Source organism: Gigantopelta aegis, chromosome 4 (assembly GCF_016097555.1).
Source record: "Gigantopelta aegis isolate Gae_Host chromosome 4, Gae_host_genome, whole genome shotgun sequence".
In the NCBI taxonomy this organism is placed as follows: domain Eukaryota; kingdom Metazoa; phylum Mollusca; class Gastropoda; order Neomphalida; family Peltospiridae; genus Gigantopelta; species Gigantopelta aegis.
In genome coordinates, this window is record NC_054702.1 from 13,400,784 (window position 1) to 13,418,635 (window position 17,852).

The 17,852-nt window shown below is 37.0% G+C and overlaps 1 protein-coding gene across 1 annotated transcript in view; it reads right to left on the reverse strand.

Annotated features, from left to right (window-relative positions):
• Positions 1–485: 485 nt before the first annotated feature.
• The window catches only part of LOC121372673 (TPR repeat-containing protein DDB_G0287407-like), a 31,667-nt gene continuing 14,300 nt past the window's right edge, over positions 486–17,852 (reverse strand). The window contains exons 10-19 of the mRNA XM_041499119.1: positions 17,137–17,157; positions 16,402–16,520; positions 15,943–16,048; positions 14,260–14,381; positions 13,308–13,511; positions 11,983–12,195; positions 10,549–10,743; positions 9,825–9,973; positions 4,550–4,622; positions 486–4,235 (exon numbers count right to left, since the gene is read on the reverse strand). Coding sequence (XP_041355053.1) covers positions 3,900–4,235; positions 4,550–4,622; positions 9,825–9,973; positions 10,549–10,743; positions 11,983–12,195; positions 13,308–13,511; positions 14,260–14,381; positions 15,943–16,048; positions 16,402–16,520; positions 17,137–17,157 — 1,538 coding nt within the window. The 3' untranslated portion in view covers positions 486–3,899. The remainder of the gene's footprint in view (positions 4,236–4,549; positions 4,623–9,824; positions 9,974–10,548; positions 10,744–11,982; positions 12,196–13,307; positions 13,512–14,259; positions 14,382–15,942; positions 16,049–16,401; positions 16,521–17,136; positions 17,158–17,852) is intronic.

Genomic DNA, 17,852 nt, shown 5'->3' on the forward strand with positions numbered 1-17,852 from the left:
ACCGAGTCCTTAAAAACTCGCTCTGGGTTGGGGCAAGAACCCTGTACCCACCAGCCTGTAATCTGATGGTTTAACCACTGCGCCAGTTTATGAAGCTTAAAATACCATATTTAACAGCAAAACATTGCAAAAAAGAAGTGAATCCGGCAGTAATATATTCCTTGCGCGTACTGTAACCTGACATAGACACAGACCATCTGTTCAAAACTCGCTAATACAATTAATTTAGGCGCTCCCAATCAAATCCTCCAAAAATAATCAACGTTAAATGTTCTTGCGTTTTCACCACCACCACCCTTTATTTTCCATCACAATTTTAAAATGATTGAAAATTGAAATTATATAATATAAAAGAAAACAAATTTGGTTTTAAAAAAGACGAGTTTTAGATGTCGATATAGGATTACAGCCTACAGTACTTTTTTTTTTAATTAAGTGTGACATAAGTTACATTTTTAAAATGAATTGAAAACAAAAGACAAACAATCATTTTAAAATTTATTCGAGATCTGTAAGGCTTTGTAAAATAAATTAAATATCAAAGATACAAATTAAGTATAACATTTGTAAAAGAATATTTCGAAGTAAAGTTTGTTTCAGGTTTGTAGCTATTCTTAGTTGAGAGACAAAGGATGCAATGGTGTCCCATTTCGTGAGAAAAAAATGCTTTTGTTTTAACTTCAACCAATACTCTACAAATGTACATCAAAGGTTATGGTCTGTGATATCCTATTGGTGAAAAGTTTAATTTAAAAGACCATTTGCTGCTGATTACAAAATAGTGGCCTACACGAAGTGATGGCATGCTTCTTTTTTGTTTGGCTCCAGATTGGTTGTTTTAAGTACATTGTTTACCTAATATCACAAAACTATAATAATTTATGTAGTTGCCATTCTTGATTTTTAATACAGATACTAAGTATTTATCTCAATATGAAACTGATTTGAATCAAAAAACAAAATAAAAATAAACAGAATTTTGAATTTATTGCCCTTGTCTCTTTTACTCCGATTAGCTACATGCCTGGTGACATAGGAATGTGCAGACTATAAATATACCATAAATATATTGTAAAATATATATAATGTAACAGGTAAGAGCAGGAAATGAGTAACATATTGTATAGTAACTAAAGTAAACAATATCTAACAGTACATGTACAAACATAACAATAACAGAAACGATCACTTTTCATTGTTCTACTTAAAAAGAATGCAGATAGATTCTGTTTCTGTTAAAGGCACTTTGCCCTCGGAAGGAGTTACGGTATTTTTATGAGAAAATTGAGGATAATCTGCGTTAATCTACTCATCAGTAATACACCATAACTATATACAAAATTTAAAGTGTGTAGCAGAAGCCGTAAAAAAAAACCCATGACAATTATGCATGTCATTAGCATATTCATAATGGCAGCTCTACACAGGACTGATTCCAAAAGATGTTATCATAGAGCCATGAGTGTATAATGCCATGGCTATCAGGTGCTTTGTCTACAGAGCTGTTCTTGACCATGGTATATGGTTCCAAATTCAGCCTGTAGGAGGACTGCCACTTTATGGAGTAATCCATTACAGGTGCCAAAAACCTTTTTACAGCTTCCTTAATCCATATCTGTGATGTCAAACTATTGTTCTAGGTGGAGATTATTTTTCAAGAATCTACGCCTGTGAAACAATGCAATCTGAACAAGTACAATGATTGCAAACATCTGCATCATCAAATAAACATGTAATTTAAGTCTTATAAATGGTGAGATTGTCGGAAACTAAATCTGTAAAGAGAGATTACACATTTAGCACATACATCATGCTTAATGTCATTCAGCCATCCACTGCTGAGGATTTCCTGACCAAATTGTTCAGGTTAGGTTCTAAAGGATCCTATCGTTTTGGGTTATTAGTTTGGTAAATATTCTTTGCCATTTTAATTACAAAAACATCAAATAGAAGTTAATTTAGCAGTTTAATGAATAATGGATTAAATCGGAGAATGCACTTGGAAGTGTAGATTCATAAACAATTTTTAAATGAACTCGCTCCTATGGGGCTCGTGAATTATTTTTTCACAAATATACACCTCCTCGTACATTCTCCATTACATGAACAAAGGGACATTTGAATGCACACACTAGTATGCATACAATAATATTCCAAGCAAGCATCTCTAAGAATTTAGCAGAAATATTGTGCAAACTATTTTGATGGCAAAGTACCTTTAACTGTTGATATGAACTTGATTAGAGAACCAACAGCAAACATTACACATACTAGGAAATACAATAAACTGGATCATTTATTTTAATTACTTAAATATTAAAAAATATATTCAAGATTGCAGCTTTTATTTCAGCAAATGAGGTACGTATTTATAATCATTTTTGTTTAGCACATCACATGGAAAACAGAATGATATGTATAAAAATCTCAATATTCAAAACAGATAAAAGGGTGGTCTAATCAACCCATAGATCAATGAAAATATAAATAATAGAATATCCTACTGTTTATGTACATATTTAAATGTCTTTAAAACGTCCACTGCATGATAAAATATTACAAGTACAAGTATGTAAAAAGAAACCCACATATACATATTATATATATTAAATCTGGAACAAAGGCAATCCTTAAACAAACGGTCGATTATAGAGTCTGCAGGCACTTGTTGGTATTTAGGATTTCCTAGGCGGGAGTGCACAAGAGTGCATTTTTTGGGGGGGAGGGAGAGGATCTATAATGACATAAATTACAACAAAAAATTTAATTGAACCAAAATGGACCTAATACTAGTAATATTATATCTGTTGGGGATGCATATGCACCCATCAAACTCTCCTGGGTACTGACCCGGTATCCCAAGGGCAGATCCAAGGGTGGGGACCAGGGGGACCTGTCCCTCCCCCTAAAAAATAAAAGTGCCCATAAATTTTAACAATTTATTTACAATTTTCATTGAAGTGGCCTTTTCAGGTAGTTGCTCTATGTGCCCTTTGCCCTTGGTCCCCTCCCTCAAATGTTTCCACCCTTGGACTAAACATCATAAGTTTACGTCTGCTACTAGCAGTTATACCGCCCGTGCGTTTACTTGTGTTTGGCATCTATTTCACGCAGAAAGTTACACCATTAAGGAAGCTGGAGTATTTTAAGAACAAAAGAAATTGAAATATGTGTTCTTCAAACTATATTTGTTGAACTGTAACAGTAATAAGAATTGTAGTTTCACTAGGCTTACGATGTTTTCTGAAACTGGGCCCAGTGCTGTAAACTAAATCACCATTTTTGCAGTCAGTCAGTCTGTCAATCATTTTATTGGTGAGTACTTTTTAAAAATATATCATGTTGAAAAAAAGAAGCAAACATTCTATAAGGTTGGAATACAGCCAATAGTATTTTGTTTACGTTTTACATAATGAGTACACTGTGCTTTAGGTATCTTCTTCACCACACAAATTAATATACTAGTATTTAACCTTTTACAACCTTTACACTATTCAAACTTCAAGTCTGTCAATAAGTTAAAACTGCCAGCATGAAACCTTATTACAAGTACTGGTGTACTTAACTGTCTAGTAATTTGTACAGTAGTCAGTCAAGAAGTAACATGAATTAAGCAGAAGGCAAGAAAAAACTAAAAAGAAAAGTAAACATGTTTTGAAAATAACAAAAACATACTATTTTTGTGTCCAATTTAGAAAACAATTGGCTCAGAAATAAATAACTTGTAGTAAATTCCATAGTATTGAAAAAATGTGTTCCCTGTGGAACGGACTATAGTATGCGTTACTTTCTTCAACATATTTTATCACACAAATATTAAAGTTTGGAGACTATTTGTATGAAATCTGAACCCGACTGATTTGGCTACAGAATTTTACAGTGGACCGTTTATTATTACCCTAATTAACATTAATCATCACACACTTTTTCCCATTAACTCCAAACGCACATCCATTACACAGTTTGCCTGCTATAGCCTTAGTATCATTTGGAAATATGTAGTGGTTACATAAAAAGCATGAATTTCTGAATTTCATGGCATGGAATGAACAGATTCGGCCGGTCTGACGGTTGCCAAAAGAAAAACAGTGAGCGGCACAAATGACGCAGCTGTGCTCAGCTAGGTTCATGTTGCCTGGGTTGAACGCTCGCATCCTTTTACAACACATCCAGCATATCTTCACGTCCTGCGTCATCGACATCACTTTGTCTGCTAGGCGGAAGCATCGCAGATCCTGAAACACAAAACATGTATACACTGTGATTACTATATGAGTGGCGGATAGAGAGGATTTACTTATTAAAAGATTTATTTCAAAATACAGTGAAAGCCGTCAAAACCTTTTTTTGACACAAAGTCTTAGACGAAATCTACATTTTTCCAAAAGCAGCAACGGGTCTTTTATGTCAACAGAACAAAGTGCAATCACCATTTTCCATCTTTAGGCAAGTATGGAGCATCTGCAAGCCATTGCTCGTTTGTTACAGAGAAACAAAAGATTGATACACACTAGCTAAAAAATATTTGTTGACGTTTGTTTCAGCTCACCTGAAAATATCTGCTGCGTTGGAATGGAGCCATCATCATGGAATTAGCATCATTACGGAGATACTCAATCAGACTAAATAAATAGGAAGAGAAAAAAATTCAGTCATATTAATTGAAAAAAAAGTTTTCTGACATTTGTGAAAGAATTAATTATCAAATAAAGTTTTGTATTATAAAACTGAAATATCACAAAACATGAAAATACAGTTAACTTTAAAAACTGATAAATACATGTACATATTATCTAATACAAGGTTTATGACATTATTTGCCCAAATGAGATAATACATAGAGGCTATTTCATGGGTTTTTCCGAATATGATTTTTATGTCAACTCGTGATGTGTGAAAACCATATTTTGATGAATTGCGAAGCAATGAGTGAAAATATGGTTTTCACACATCACGAGTTGACATTAAAATTGTATTTGAAAAATCACCACGAAATGGTCTATTTATTATATACATCTTTCCTAGTTTTTGACAATATTTTTCACTTTTTTGTTAATATCTTTCACTGATCCTATTGAAAACATGTAACGCCATGATATATTTCTTCCAGTTGAACTTTTGTTGAAAATTTACTTGACCATGTAATATTTAAAAGAAATACTAATAAAAAATATTTTTATTTAATTATTTTTCAATAATTACTTAATAGTACTGGTGTGCAAAAGTACCTAACAAAACGATCCTCTTAAAACAACCAACAAAAACAAAACAAATCGAACTGCAAGTTTAAAACTTACACTCAACAACATTGTGATATCATTATTTAGCTTCGTTTTCAATCAGTTTTAGATATTTTATCGTAATTGCACTTCATATCCATTTTTCAAAGGTACAATTGTTTACATTTTTTTTTTTTTTTTTTTTAAATACTATCAAATGCATTGGTAATCATGAAACTTAAACTTGTAATAATTTATAAGGGAGATAACTGAATCATGAATTTGTTCACAAATTATAAATATGATTTCTATATTTTCACTGCAGCTAAAATAAAATACAGTGAAAATATGACTTTTCACCAAATATCACTTTTATGGTTTCGTTTGATCTATATATTTCATAGCTGTGTATATAATGAAAAGTGAACTTATATAGTCCTATTCAATTTGTATTTCACAATAAAGTTGTTTAAAAGCTAATACCCTCCATCCCGAATCAGGCCACCGATCTTATCGGAGGTCGGACTCGGGATGGGCGTGTTCGAAACCCTAGTGGTATATGGGCACGTTAAACTAGTTATCATCATCATCCTGACTCGGGATGGGCGTGTTTTTAACCCTAGTGGTATATGGGCACGTTAAACTAGTTATCATCATCATCCTGACTCGGGATGGGCGTGTTCAAAACCCTAGTGGTAGATGGGCACGTTAAACTACTTATCGGAGGTCGGACTCGGGATGGGCGTGTTCGAAACCCTAGTGGTATATGGGCACGTTAAACTACTTGTCAGACTCGGGATGGGCGTGTTCGAAACCCTAGTGGTATATGGGCACGTTAAACTAGTTATTATCATCATCCTGACTCGGGATGGGCGTGTTCGAAACCCTAGTGGTATATGGGCACGTTAAACTACTTATCGGAGGTCGGACTCGGGATGGGCGTGTTCGAAACCCTAGTGGTATATGGGCACGTTAAACTAGTTATCATCATCATCCTGACTCGGGATGGGCGTGTTCGAAACCCTAGTGGTAGATGGGCACGTTAAACTATTTATCATCATCATCCTGACTCGGGATGGGCGTGTTCGAAACCCTAGTGGTAGATGGGCACGTTAAACTAGTTATCATCATCATCCTGACTCGGGATGGGCGTGTTCGAAACCCTAGTGGTAGATGGGCACGTTAAACTAGTTATCATCATCATCCTGACTCGGGATGGGCGTGTTCGAAACCCTAGTGGTAGATGGGCACGTTAAACTAGTTATCATCATCATCCTGACTCGGGATGGGCGTGTTCGAAACCCTAGTGGTAGATGGGCACGTTAAACTAGTTATCATCATCATCCTGACTCGGGATGGGCGTGTTCGAAACCCTAGTGGTAGATGGGCACGTTAAACTAGTTATCATCATCATCCTGACTCGGGATGGGCGTGTTCGAAACCCTAGTGGTAGATGGGCACGTTAAACTAGTTATCATCATCATCCTGACTCGGGATGGGCGTGTTCGAAACCCTAGTGGTAGATGGGCACGTTAAACTAGTTATCATCATCATCCTGACTCGGGATGGGCGTGTTCGAAACCCTAGTGGTAGATGGGCACGTTAAACTAGTTATCATCATCATCCTGACTCGGGATGGGCGTGTTCGAAACCCTAGTGGTAGATGGGCACGTTAAACTAGTTATCATCATCATCCTGACTCGGGATGGGCGTGTTCGAAACCCTAGTGGTAGATGGGCACGTTAAACTAGTTATCATCATCATCCTGACTCGGGATGGGCGTGTTCGAAACCCTAGTGGTAGATGGGCACGTTAAACTAGTTATCATCATCATCCTGACTCGGGATGGGCGTGTTCGAAACCCTAGTGGTAGATGGGCACGTTAAACTAGTTATCATCATCATCCTGACTCGGGATGGGCGTGATCGAAACCCTAGTGGTAGATGGGCACGTTAAACTAGTTATCATCATCATCCTGACTCGGGATGGGCGTGTTCGAAACCCTAGTGGTAGATGGGCACGTTAAACTAGTTATCATCATCATCCTGACTCGGGATGGGCGTGTTCGAAACTCTAGTGGTAGATGGGCACGTTAAACTAGTTATCATCATCATCCTGACTCGGGATGGGCGTGTTCGAAACCCTAGTGGTAGATGGGCACGTTAAACTAGTTATCATCATCATCCTGACTCGGGATGGGCGTGTTCGAAACCCTAGTGGTAGATGGGCACGTTAAACTAGTTATCATCATCATCCTGACTCGGGATGGGCGTGTTCGAAACCCTAGTGGTAGATGGGCACGTTAAACTAGTTATCATCATCATCCTGACTCGGGATGGGCGTGTTCGAAACCCTAGTGGTAGATGGGCACGTTAAACTAGTTATCATCATCATCCTGACTCGGGATGGGCGTGTTCGAAACCCTAGTGGTAGATGGGCACGTTAAACTAGTTATCATCATCATCCTGACTCGGGATGGGCGTGTTCGAAACCCTAGTGGTAGATGGGCACGTTAAACTAGTTATCATCATCATCCTGACTCGGGATGGGCGTGTTCGAAACCCTAGTGGTAGATGGGCACGTTAAACTAGTTATCATCATCATCCTGACTCGGGATGGGCGTGTTCGAAACCCTAGTGGTAGATGGGCACGTTAAACTAGTTATCATCATCATCCTGACTCGGGATGGGCGTGTTCGAAACCCTAGTGGTAGATGGGCACGTTAAACTAGTTATCATCATCATCCTGACTCGGGATGGGCGTGTTCGAAACCCTAGTGGTAGATGGGCACGTTAAACTAGTTATCATCATCATCCTGACTCGGGATGGGCGTGTTCGAAACCCTAGTGGTAGATGGGCACGTTAAACTAGTTATCATCATCATCCTGACTCGGGATGGGCGTGTTCGAAACCCTAGTGGTAGATGGGCACGTTAAACTAGTTATCATCATCATCCTGACTCGGGATGGGCGTGTTCGAAACCCTAGTGGTAGATGGGCACGTTAAACTAGTTATCATCATCATCCTGACTCGGGATGGGCGTGTTCGAAACCCTAGTGGTAGATGGGCACGTTAAACTAGTTATCATCATCATCCTGACTCGGGATGGGCGTGTTCGAAACCCTAGTGGTAGATGGGCACGTTAAACTAGTTATCATCATCATCCTGACTGGGGATGGGCGTGTTCGAAACCCTAGTGGTAGATGGGCACGTTAAACTAGTTATCATCATCATCCTGACTCGGGATGGGCGTGTTCGAAACCCTAGTGGTAGATGGGCACGTTAAACTAGTTATCATCATCATCCTGACTCGGGATGGGCGTGTTCGAAACCCTAGTGGTAGATGGGCACGTTAAACTAGTTATCATCATCATCCTGACTCGGGATGGGCGTGTTCGAAACCCTAGTGGTAGATGGGCACGTTAAACTAGTTATCATCATCATCCTGACTCGGGATGGGCGTGTTCGAAACCCTAGTGGTAGATGGGCACGTTAAACTAGTTATCATCATCATCCTGACTCGGGATGGGCGTGTTCGAAACCCTAGTGGTAGATGGGCACGTTAAACTAGTTATCATCATCATCCTGACTCGGGATGGGCGTGTTCGAAACCCTAGTGGTAGATGGGCACGTTAAACTAGTTATCATCATCATCCTGACTCGGGATGGGCGTGTTCGAAACCCTAGTGGTAGATGGGCACGTTAAACTAGTTATCATCATCATCCTGACTCGGGATGGGCGTGTTCGAAACCCTAGTGGTAGATGGGCACGTTAAACTAGTTATCATCATCATCCTGACTCGGGATGGGCGTGTTCGAAACCCTAGTGGTAGATGGGCACGTTAAACTAGTTATCATCATCATCCTGACTCGGGATGGGCGTGTTCGAAACCCTAGTGGTAGATGGGCACGTTAAACTAGTTATCATCATCATCCTGACTCGGGATGGGCGTGTTCGAAACCCTAGTGGTAGATGGGCACGTTAAACTAGTTATCATCATCATCCTGACTCGGGATGGGCGTGTTCGAAACCCTAGTGGTAGATGGGCACGTTAAACTAGTTATCATCATCATCCTGACTCGGGATGGGCGTGTTCGAAACCCTAGTGGTAGATGGGCACGTTAAACTAGTTATCATCATCATCCTGACTCGGGATGGGCGTGTTCGAAACCCTAGTGGTAGATGGGCACGTTAAACTAGTTATCATCATCATCCTGACTCGGGATGGGCGTGTTCGAAACCCTAGTGGTATATGGGCACGTTAAACTAGTTATCATCATCATCCTGACTCGGGATGGGCGTGTTCGAAACCCTAGTGGTAGATGGGCACGTTAAACTAGTTATCATCATCATCCTGACTCGGGATGGGCGTGTTCGAAACCCTAGTGGTATATGGGCACGTTAAACTAGTTATCATCATCATAAAAGCTAATAAATGAATTACGTATTTGATGCCGTTGTTTCAACTAAGACAAACAGCCGCAAATGTTCAAGTACAACTGTACTGGACAAACCAGTTTTGTTCCCCAGAGAGATCAACACAAAATGTATTAAACAATTCCAGCTTAAACAATACAATTCCTATCTTAAGTGCAAGTACTGACCGTTCATTTTCTCCTGCCCTCTTTAAATGTAAGGGGAGATAATTAGCCTTCATGTAGGGCTTGTCACACCAATATTGGTAGTAATTGGCTAGATGGCGCTGCCACGTCCGGTCTTCCTCGGGTGTCGACAAAAGATTTTTTCTGACAGCCTAAAATACAAACAATTAAAATTAAAGCTACTAAATAACATCATTTAATTTGCACAATACTTTTACACATCATAAGCATTGTTTTAACATTTACTTTGTTTTAGTAATTACAATATGCATATGTGCTAAATTTAAATGATGCATATTAATATTATTACACATCATAAAGAACTATTTTCATAATTACATAGTTATACGTCAAATTTAAGTAATTAGTGTAATTTTCCATACAAAATATACCAGTACTCATTTGTTTATTACTTATCTTAACACTATTTGTATTTGAGACCAGTGATTATAAGTTTCCCTTAATCAATCCTGTCATATTAGGGGAATCCAATTTTTGTTTTGTGTATGAAAGGCCACTTGCCACCTCGTCAACTTTCTGTACACTGATAACAAATGTGTTATAGACTAGGTAATTAGGCAACTGTAGCATCTTGGGAGGGCTGCACAGACATAGAGCATGCCCCCCCACCCCACCCCACCCCCCCCACACACACACCAAGGATCTGCCACTGCATACAGATTCATATGAAATTACAGACCAATCTCGTTTTCCGAGATGATCGTACCTTCCAGATGGCTTCATGGTAAAATGTGACGTATTCTTCAGGAAAGCCTGTCACCCGAATGTAAGGTTTGAGGTGTCTTCTGGCCTGGGCCCAGTGCAGAGCCGGGGCGAACTCTTTCTTTTCTGTGTCTCCAAGGACCTTCAGAATGTCCGATGACAGAATACCTGCCTCAGAAGACGCCATAGAACAGAGAGCCTGCAATCAGCAAACATGAAAATAAAATCCACAAGCAAATATTTTAACAATAAAATGCATTTTCCAGATTGTATTATGGTGATGACTAGTATGAACACTTTCATAAGTCACTTGTTTTTGAATACTAGTAACAGGGTTTGAATTCTACCATAGCAATGTCAGCAAGGGCTGTCTTCTCCCTCATTACTTGGCATTGTGCTCAAGAAATCGGACGTCACTGACACTATATCTGACTCACTGTGCCCTTTCATATGGTGAAATTATTTTTGTTGGAAAAAAACTTTATAAAAGTAAGTTGCCTTAGTGCTCCTCTCTTGAAGGAAACATTTGCCTTTGTGCCCTAATTATTGTTATTAAACTGAAGGCTACACTTGCCATGCCCCATAAAAATTAAAATCTGGTCCCTGGTATGATTCTAATTTGTACAGTACATGCCATACAAATTAATATACCTGTAGTAGAACAATGACTGGAACAGGTAAACCTTTACTGTGTTTAAGTGGAGTTTACTAATCCTGTCTCAAGGTAGACAAAAGGCTTTCAATAAATATTTCTTACAGGACTTCAATAAGTGGCTTTTCAGTTCATTTCCACATTTATACTTAATTAAGGTTCAAGCACATCATCCCAAAAGCAAAAGTAGGAATGTTCAGGGGTGGAGAGAACAATTCTAAGCAGGGCCCTCTTGAAACCCTGGACCTGCTGAGTCAGCGGAGGACCATTTTACCACAATAATCTAAATCATCTGGTAGTTATAAGATATATGGAAACTCTATATATGTTTAAATGAAAAGTAGAAAGCATTGGTGTTTTAATGAAAATGAAATGGAAAAAAGGGAATTGTCATTCAAGGGGGGGCAGGCGTGGATTATGCTTTAAGTAAGGGGGGGTTCCGAAACAATATGTAAATATTTATAATTTGAAATTATAAATTTTACATGGACATCAATTTAGATCTATGTGGTGGGGTTGTTTATTTAGCGGGGAGGGTTTCCGTGCAACTGGACAAAAAAAACATAATCACCCCTGGGGGAGGGACTAGATATCAATATTCTTCCCACTAAGATCCACCCTGGAGTCTGTTAATTCTAACATATGAAGCCAATCTTGTAGGTTAAGTCTTAATCTCTGTCATCAAACTGCCACTACAGTTTTACATTTCTGTACCTCTATACAAATGGGGTATACCTAGTGCCCACAATATACAGTCACTCTATGACAGTTCAACCACTAGTTCACCTTCTTGATACATCCCGTGTCATCCTCAGCCTGCAGACGGAGCAGAATGACACCAAACAATCCGTCCAGGCTGTCGGGCATCTCTTCAATCTTCTTGTTGATCGTCCTGAAGTCTCCGAACACCCGCAGCTCCTCACACATCAACGTCATCCACAGCGGCCCGTCCACCTGGCTCCGAGTCATCAGGCATGACAGCTGCTGCTCATCCAACTTCTACAGAGTGAGAACAGCAACACACGTTATCAGGCAGGGTTCGAAAAATCTTCTAGCTCTCGGTCCCCGCTAAAAACATTTTGGTCTGGGCAATTATGAACTGTATTGCTATAATACATAGGACACTAGCAAAAGCTTCTGTGAGGGCTAGGGTCTTCCTCAATCACTTGATCCATCAGGGATAAAATGTAATGGCGGTAAACTGCTGCAGTGCCCCTAGCCATATGCCCCAAGGTCCTAAAAATCAAACAGTCTTATGACCATATTCGCTGTTTGTTATTTTGCTTGTTAGTAATAAGCCATCATATTCAAACGTGATCAGTCTAAGTCAAAAGTCCTTGATTTCTAATTTGACAAATTCAAGACCTGCACTGTTCCGTTCACATGTCGGTTTCACAACTTTAATTTCTTGTAAAACTGTCTATCAGTTATGGTGAACTTGAGACATTATGGACATTACTGTACCAAGTGTAAAAGCATATTGGGGTTTTTTTTTTATAATTTGTAAGACAGTATTTTCATTTTTATAATCACTTTGCTTAAATTTACAGCATCAGCTAGAAATAGTGTGAAATTGAAGGTAATTGATTAGCTTATGCAAATATAATTCACTTAATTGAATAAGTGCATGAACTGAACACTGGTTACCTATTATCCCACTGGATAGAAGAATATCAAAATATAGCTGTATTCAGGGCTAGCTCTGGGTGATCAGAAAATTTCACCAAATCAACATTTTAAACATTAAAAATGACAAAACCCCAGTTAGTTTTTAATAAAATAACATTTATTACATGAAATTTATTCGCCAAATTAAAATAAAATTTGTCAATTGTTTTTCAAATTCGCAACTGGGGAATTTGGTGACTGCCAGAGTTAGCACTGACTGTACTGATAATCAATAACAAAAACTATTTCAAGCACAGTTCAAGTTAAATTACTGCAATTGTCTAGCCAGACGAAATCATATTTTATGACAAAACGTGCTGTCACACATCACACCACTGGCAGGCAATGTTTCATTAATGTGACATTCAAAGTTATGTGCACTTTGAATTTTCACCCGGTAAGATGGCATATGGTACACTACTACCAGTAAACAGATGTCATACCTTTTTGAAATTGCCCAGATACTTGATTGCTATGTTCTTCAGACTCTCTGGGCTGAGTGGTGCCAGTTTGAACCAGTAGGCTGGGTGTTCTCGTAGTCTGGCTAACGTCACAGCGTGTTCGTTACAACTCACCACCATCCGGAGATTCTTCGGAATGCTCGGTGGAAGCCAGGCAAGATGACTGATTGAGTTTTTGGTATTCAACTGTTAAGGAAGGAAATGTTTTATTTAATGACACACTCAACACATTTTATTTACAGTTATATAGCGTCAGACATATGGATAAGGACCACACAGATATACAGAGAGGAAACCTGCTGTCGCCACTTCATGGGCTACTCTTTTTGATTAGCAGCAAGGGATAGTACATACCACGGCCTTTGTTACACCAGTTGTGGAGCACTGGCTGGGACGAAAATCAGCTGTTAAAGTACAGTCAGATTATAAAACAACTAACATATTTTAAGTGTATTTGTCAATAAAAAAATTTAATAGACTGGTTTTAATTGTTAAAACAATTTGCTGTCTATAAATTATTATTTTTATTTATCAATGCTGAAAAACATACGAGCTAGTTGTCATATGCAAAAATCTCGAACTTAGCAATACATCAGAAACTGAGTAAATGTGGCTCAAAGTTCGACATTGTTTACTTTGGTGTTGAAAAAAATGACATCATTAATGCTGTGTTTCTAAAATAGAGTGCTAATACACATATACATGAGATTTAGTTTTTGAAGGTTACCGGACATTTCTTTTAATGTCAAATTGAAGATATTTCCATGTGATGGTTGAATGGATGGATGGATGGATGGATAGATAAGACAAATGGACAAACTCAATGATTGATTGATTAACTGATTGAATAACGAAATAATCAATCGAATGACTGATTTAACAAATATTCCATTCCTTTCCTGTGATAAAAAGTATGACAAATAATTACATCTACCTCATTGACAGCATCAACAACAATGATGGCGTTTCTCTCACACTGTCGGAATCTGACGAGAACGGTGTTAAGCAGATCTATCTGTTCTTCAGTAGAACCTTTCAACAACTTCAGCTCATCATCTGAATACAAAACATCAGTTAAGAAAACTTAGTTAAGAAAACTTAGTCTATGAATAATATTTAAAATATTGTAAATACTGTAAAATGTACATTATATTTAAACATAGTATGTTAATTTTGTCTTTTTGCAACTGTGTTTTAACTGCATATGATTACTAGCTTCAGTATATGAAACAGCTTCACTGCATCTTTCTGAAATTACATAAGACAACCAAACCAAACAATCGGTGAGGAATATAAGACATGTATTGTAAAATGGGCATTTTCTTCACCGCATCTTTCTGAAATTACATAAGACAACCAAACCAAACAATCGGTGAGGAATATAAGACATGTATTGTAAAATGGGCATTTTCTTCACCGCATCTTTCTGAAATTACATAAGACAACCAAACCAAACAATCGGTGAGGAATATAAGACATGTATTGTAAAATGGGTATTTTCTTCACCGCATCTTTCTGAAATTACATAAGACAACCAAACCAAACAATCGGTGAGGAATATAAGACATGTATTGTAAAATGGGCATTTTCTTCACCGCATCTTTCTGAAATTACATAAGACAACCAAACCAAACAATCGGTGAGGAATATAAGACATGTATTGTAAAATGGGTATTTTCTTCACCGCATCTTTCTGAAATTACATAAGACAACCAAACCAAACAATTGGTGAGGAATATAAGACATGTATTGTAAAATGGGTATTTTCTTCATCGAGGGTTTGGACGTAGCCCAGTGGTAAAATGCTTGCTTGATGTGAGGTCGGTTTAGGATCGATCCCTGTCAGTGGGCTGATTGGGCTGTTTCTTGTTCCAGCCAGTGCACCACAACTGGTATATCAAAGGCCATGGTATGAGTTATCCTGTCTGTGGAATAGTGCATATAAAAAATCCCTTGCTACTAAAGGAAAAATGTAGTGGCTTTCCTCTCTAAGACTATATGTCGCAAAATTTTACTGAATGTTTGACATCCAACAGCCATTGATTAATAAATCAATGTGCCCTAGTGGTGTCATTAAACAAAACAAACTTCTTTTTTTTTCCTCATGGATTTTGTTTTCATGTTTATTGCAAATGTGTTTTAAATGCAAATACATTACACTGATGCAAATAATTACAAAACAAAATTCTCTGAATACTGGTGTCAACAAGTTTAATCTCCTTTATACAATCTTTGTTCAAACAAATTTGGTGCTTCATACTAATATAATAGCATTTTAAAAAAGCCATATATACATTTTATTAAAAAAAAAACCCCAGACAGTTTGTCACTTTAATACAATACACATAAGTGTTTTTAATATGTTTTGACATTCTACTAAGGACAAAGCTGAATAACATATACATGAAAATAATGACAAATATCTCTACTTCATTTATCTATTTATTTATTTACTTATTTACTTATTTATTTATTTATTCATTTATTATTTATATTTGTTTATGTATTTGTATTCGTTTATGTACCTATGTATATATTGTGTTAATAATAAAATTTTAAAAAAATAAATAAATAATAATAATAATAATGATGACAAATATCTCTACTTGATACCAACCTGAAAGATCTGGTGATAAAAACTCTATCATTGACTTCAGCAGTTCATGTTCACTGTAACTTCGGGCCGTGCTTCCACAAAAATGGAAAAATAAATCAGGCATTTTCTGAAAAATTCAAAAGAAAAATTAGATCGGCTAATAAAACCAGCATTTTAAATTAGGCTTGACACCCATGGCTCTAACTTTGGAAAATTTAGTGTTAATTTTTTTAATATAAAATTGGAAATTTTCAATTTAACTTTAAAACCACCCATTAAATAGAAAAATCGGGGAAGGTTTACATTCAATCTTGAAATTTTGTCTTCACAACTGAAAATGAAAAACAGAACCGTCTGTGGTGAATGTTGCCAAAAATGAGTCTAACAACATCAGTGATGAAACCCTGTATTCATGTAATGGTTTAACAACAATGTACACTTGAGATTTGAACTCTTTGTTGATAGAGACTACAAACTTACTGTGTTGGTTTCAATGACAAAGCGAGACAGGAGAGATGTTTTTCCCCATCCACTTCGACCCTCCACCACACAAACAAGATTATCATCATCACACAGCTCCCAGGCTTGGCCTTTCTCTCCTGCACACAGTCAACAATGTTCGATCAATAACACACAAACAAATAATAATAATTTCAAAGTTAAATAAAGCTAAAATTATCTTTAGAAATATTAAATGAAATATGCTGAAATTGTTTAGTTTCATAACCAAATAACATAGATGCCTTTATTACCCACATTTGTAAACAATAAATGGCTACATAATTATCATATTATAAATAAATGGTTGCTGAATTTATGTTATTTTATTATTTTAATAAATAGGAACTATTTACTATGTATGGTACAGTATTTAATATTATTGCAGTATTTTAACATCTTTGTAAGTGACTTTGAAGAGTGATATTATTATGTAGGGAACACAGTTATACTTAATGTTGTTATAGATTATAGTTTATGTTTAATAAATACATTTTAACACTTGTATTAGTGCCATACAAAATTCATGGAACTCTTTTTGGGGATTGTTTCATTCTCTTCCTTCTCACTTGGTGAATAAAATAATTTCCAAACCTGTTTCATAAATATCATATGGCACTCATATTCATGCAATAATAATATCTGCATCTTGTTAACACTGGAATGAAATATATGTAAACTTTTGTGGAAAATGTTTCAAATAATTACTATACTTACTTATTGTTGTCTCTGCTTTGGCTGAAATAAACAACGAGAGACTTTATTTAAAACATCTAGAGGACATGTATTCTCCACCAGTTTTAAACAAATACAAATTTTAACAACCATTTTAAGAGTCCTGCTAAAACAACACGTCAGCTACCAAACTCAACAAATCTCCTAAGTTCAAGGGCCATAACTCTGTCACAAATGGGTAAATGCTCATGCAGGAAAGACAAACGTGATCTGTAACTCTATGATAAACCTTCATGAAAATGTCAGCTCAATATCTTGAGGCACTGTGAAAAAACAGTCCAGAAAACTATATGTGAGACAGATGGACAGAAAGACGGATCGTCAGTCATAGTCAAAACCTATAGTCCCTTCCAGCTGGACCGGTAGAGGACTTAAAAACAAAAAAGCAAAATATATAATAGGCATTCAGGCATTGAAATAAGTCGAGAGTAGTTGTTCAGGCTATCGGGAGGTTACCACATGTCAAAACATGTTGAGAAAAATACTTTATTAAATAATAGTAACATCACCTAAAGTTTGAACAATTGTTTGTACTTCAAATACAAGATGCACATTCAAGAATAGTGTTGTGAATGAAGAACACAGTAAGAACAAAGTATAAGTGGGTCTATGGACAGGTTTATAGTAGTAATAACAGGAACTGTAAACGTGACTAATGTGTTGCAACCTATAGGTTACCAGATCCGTATCTTGTGGTA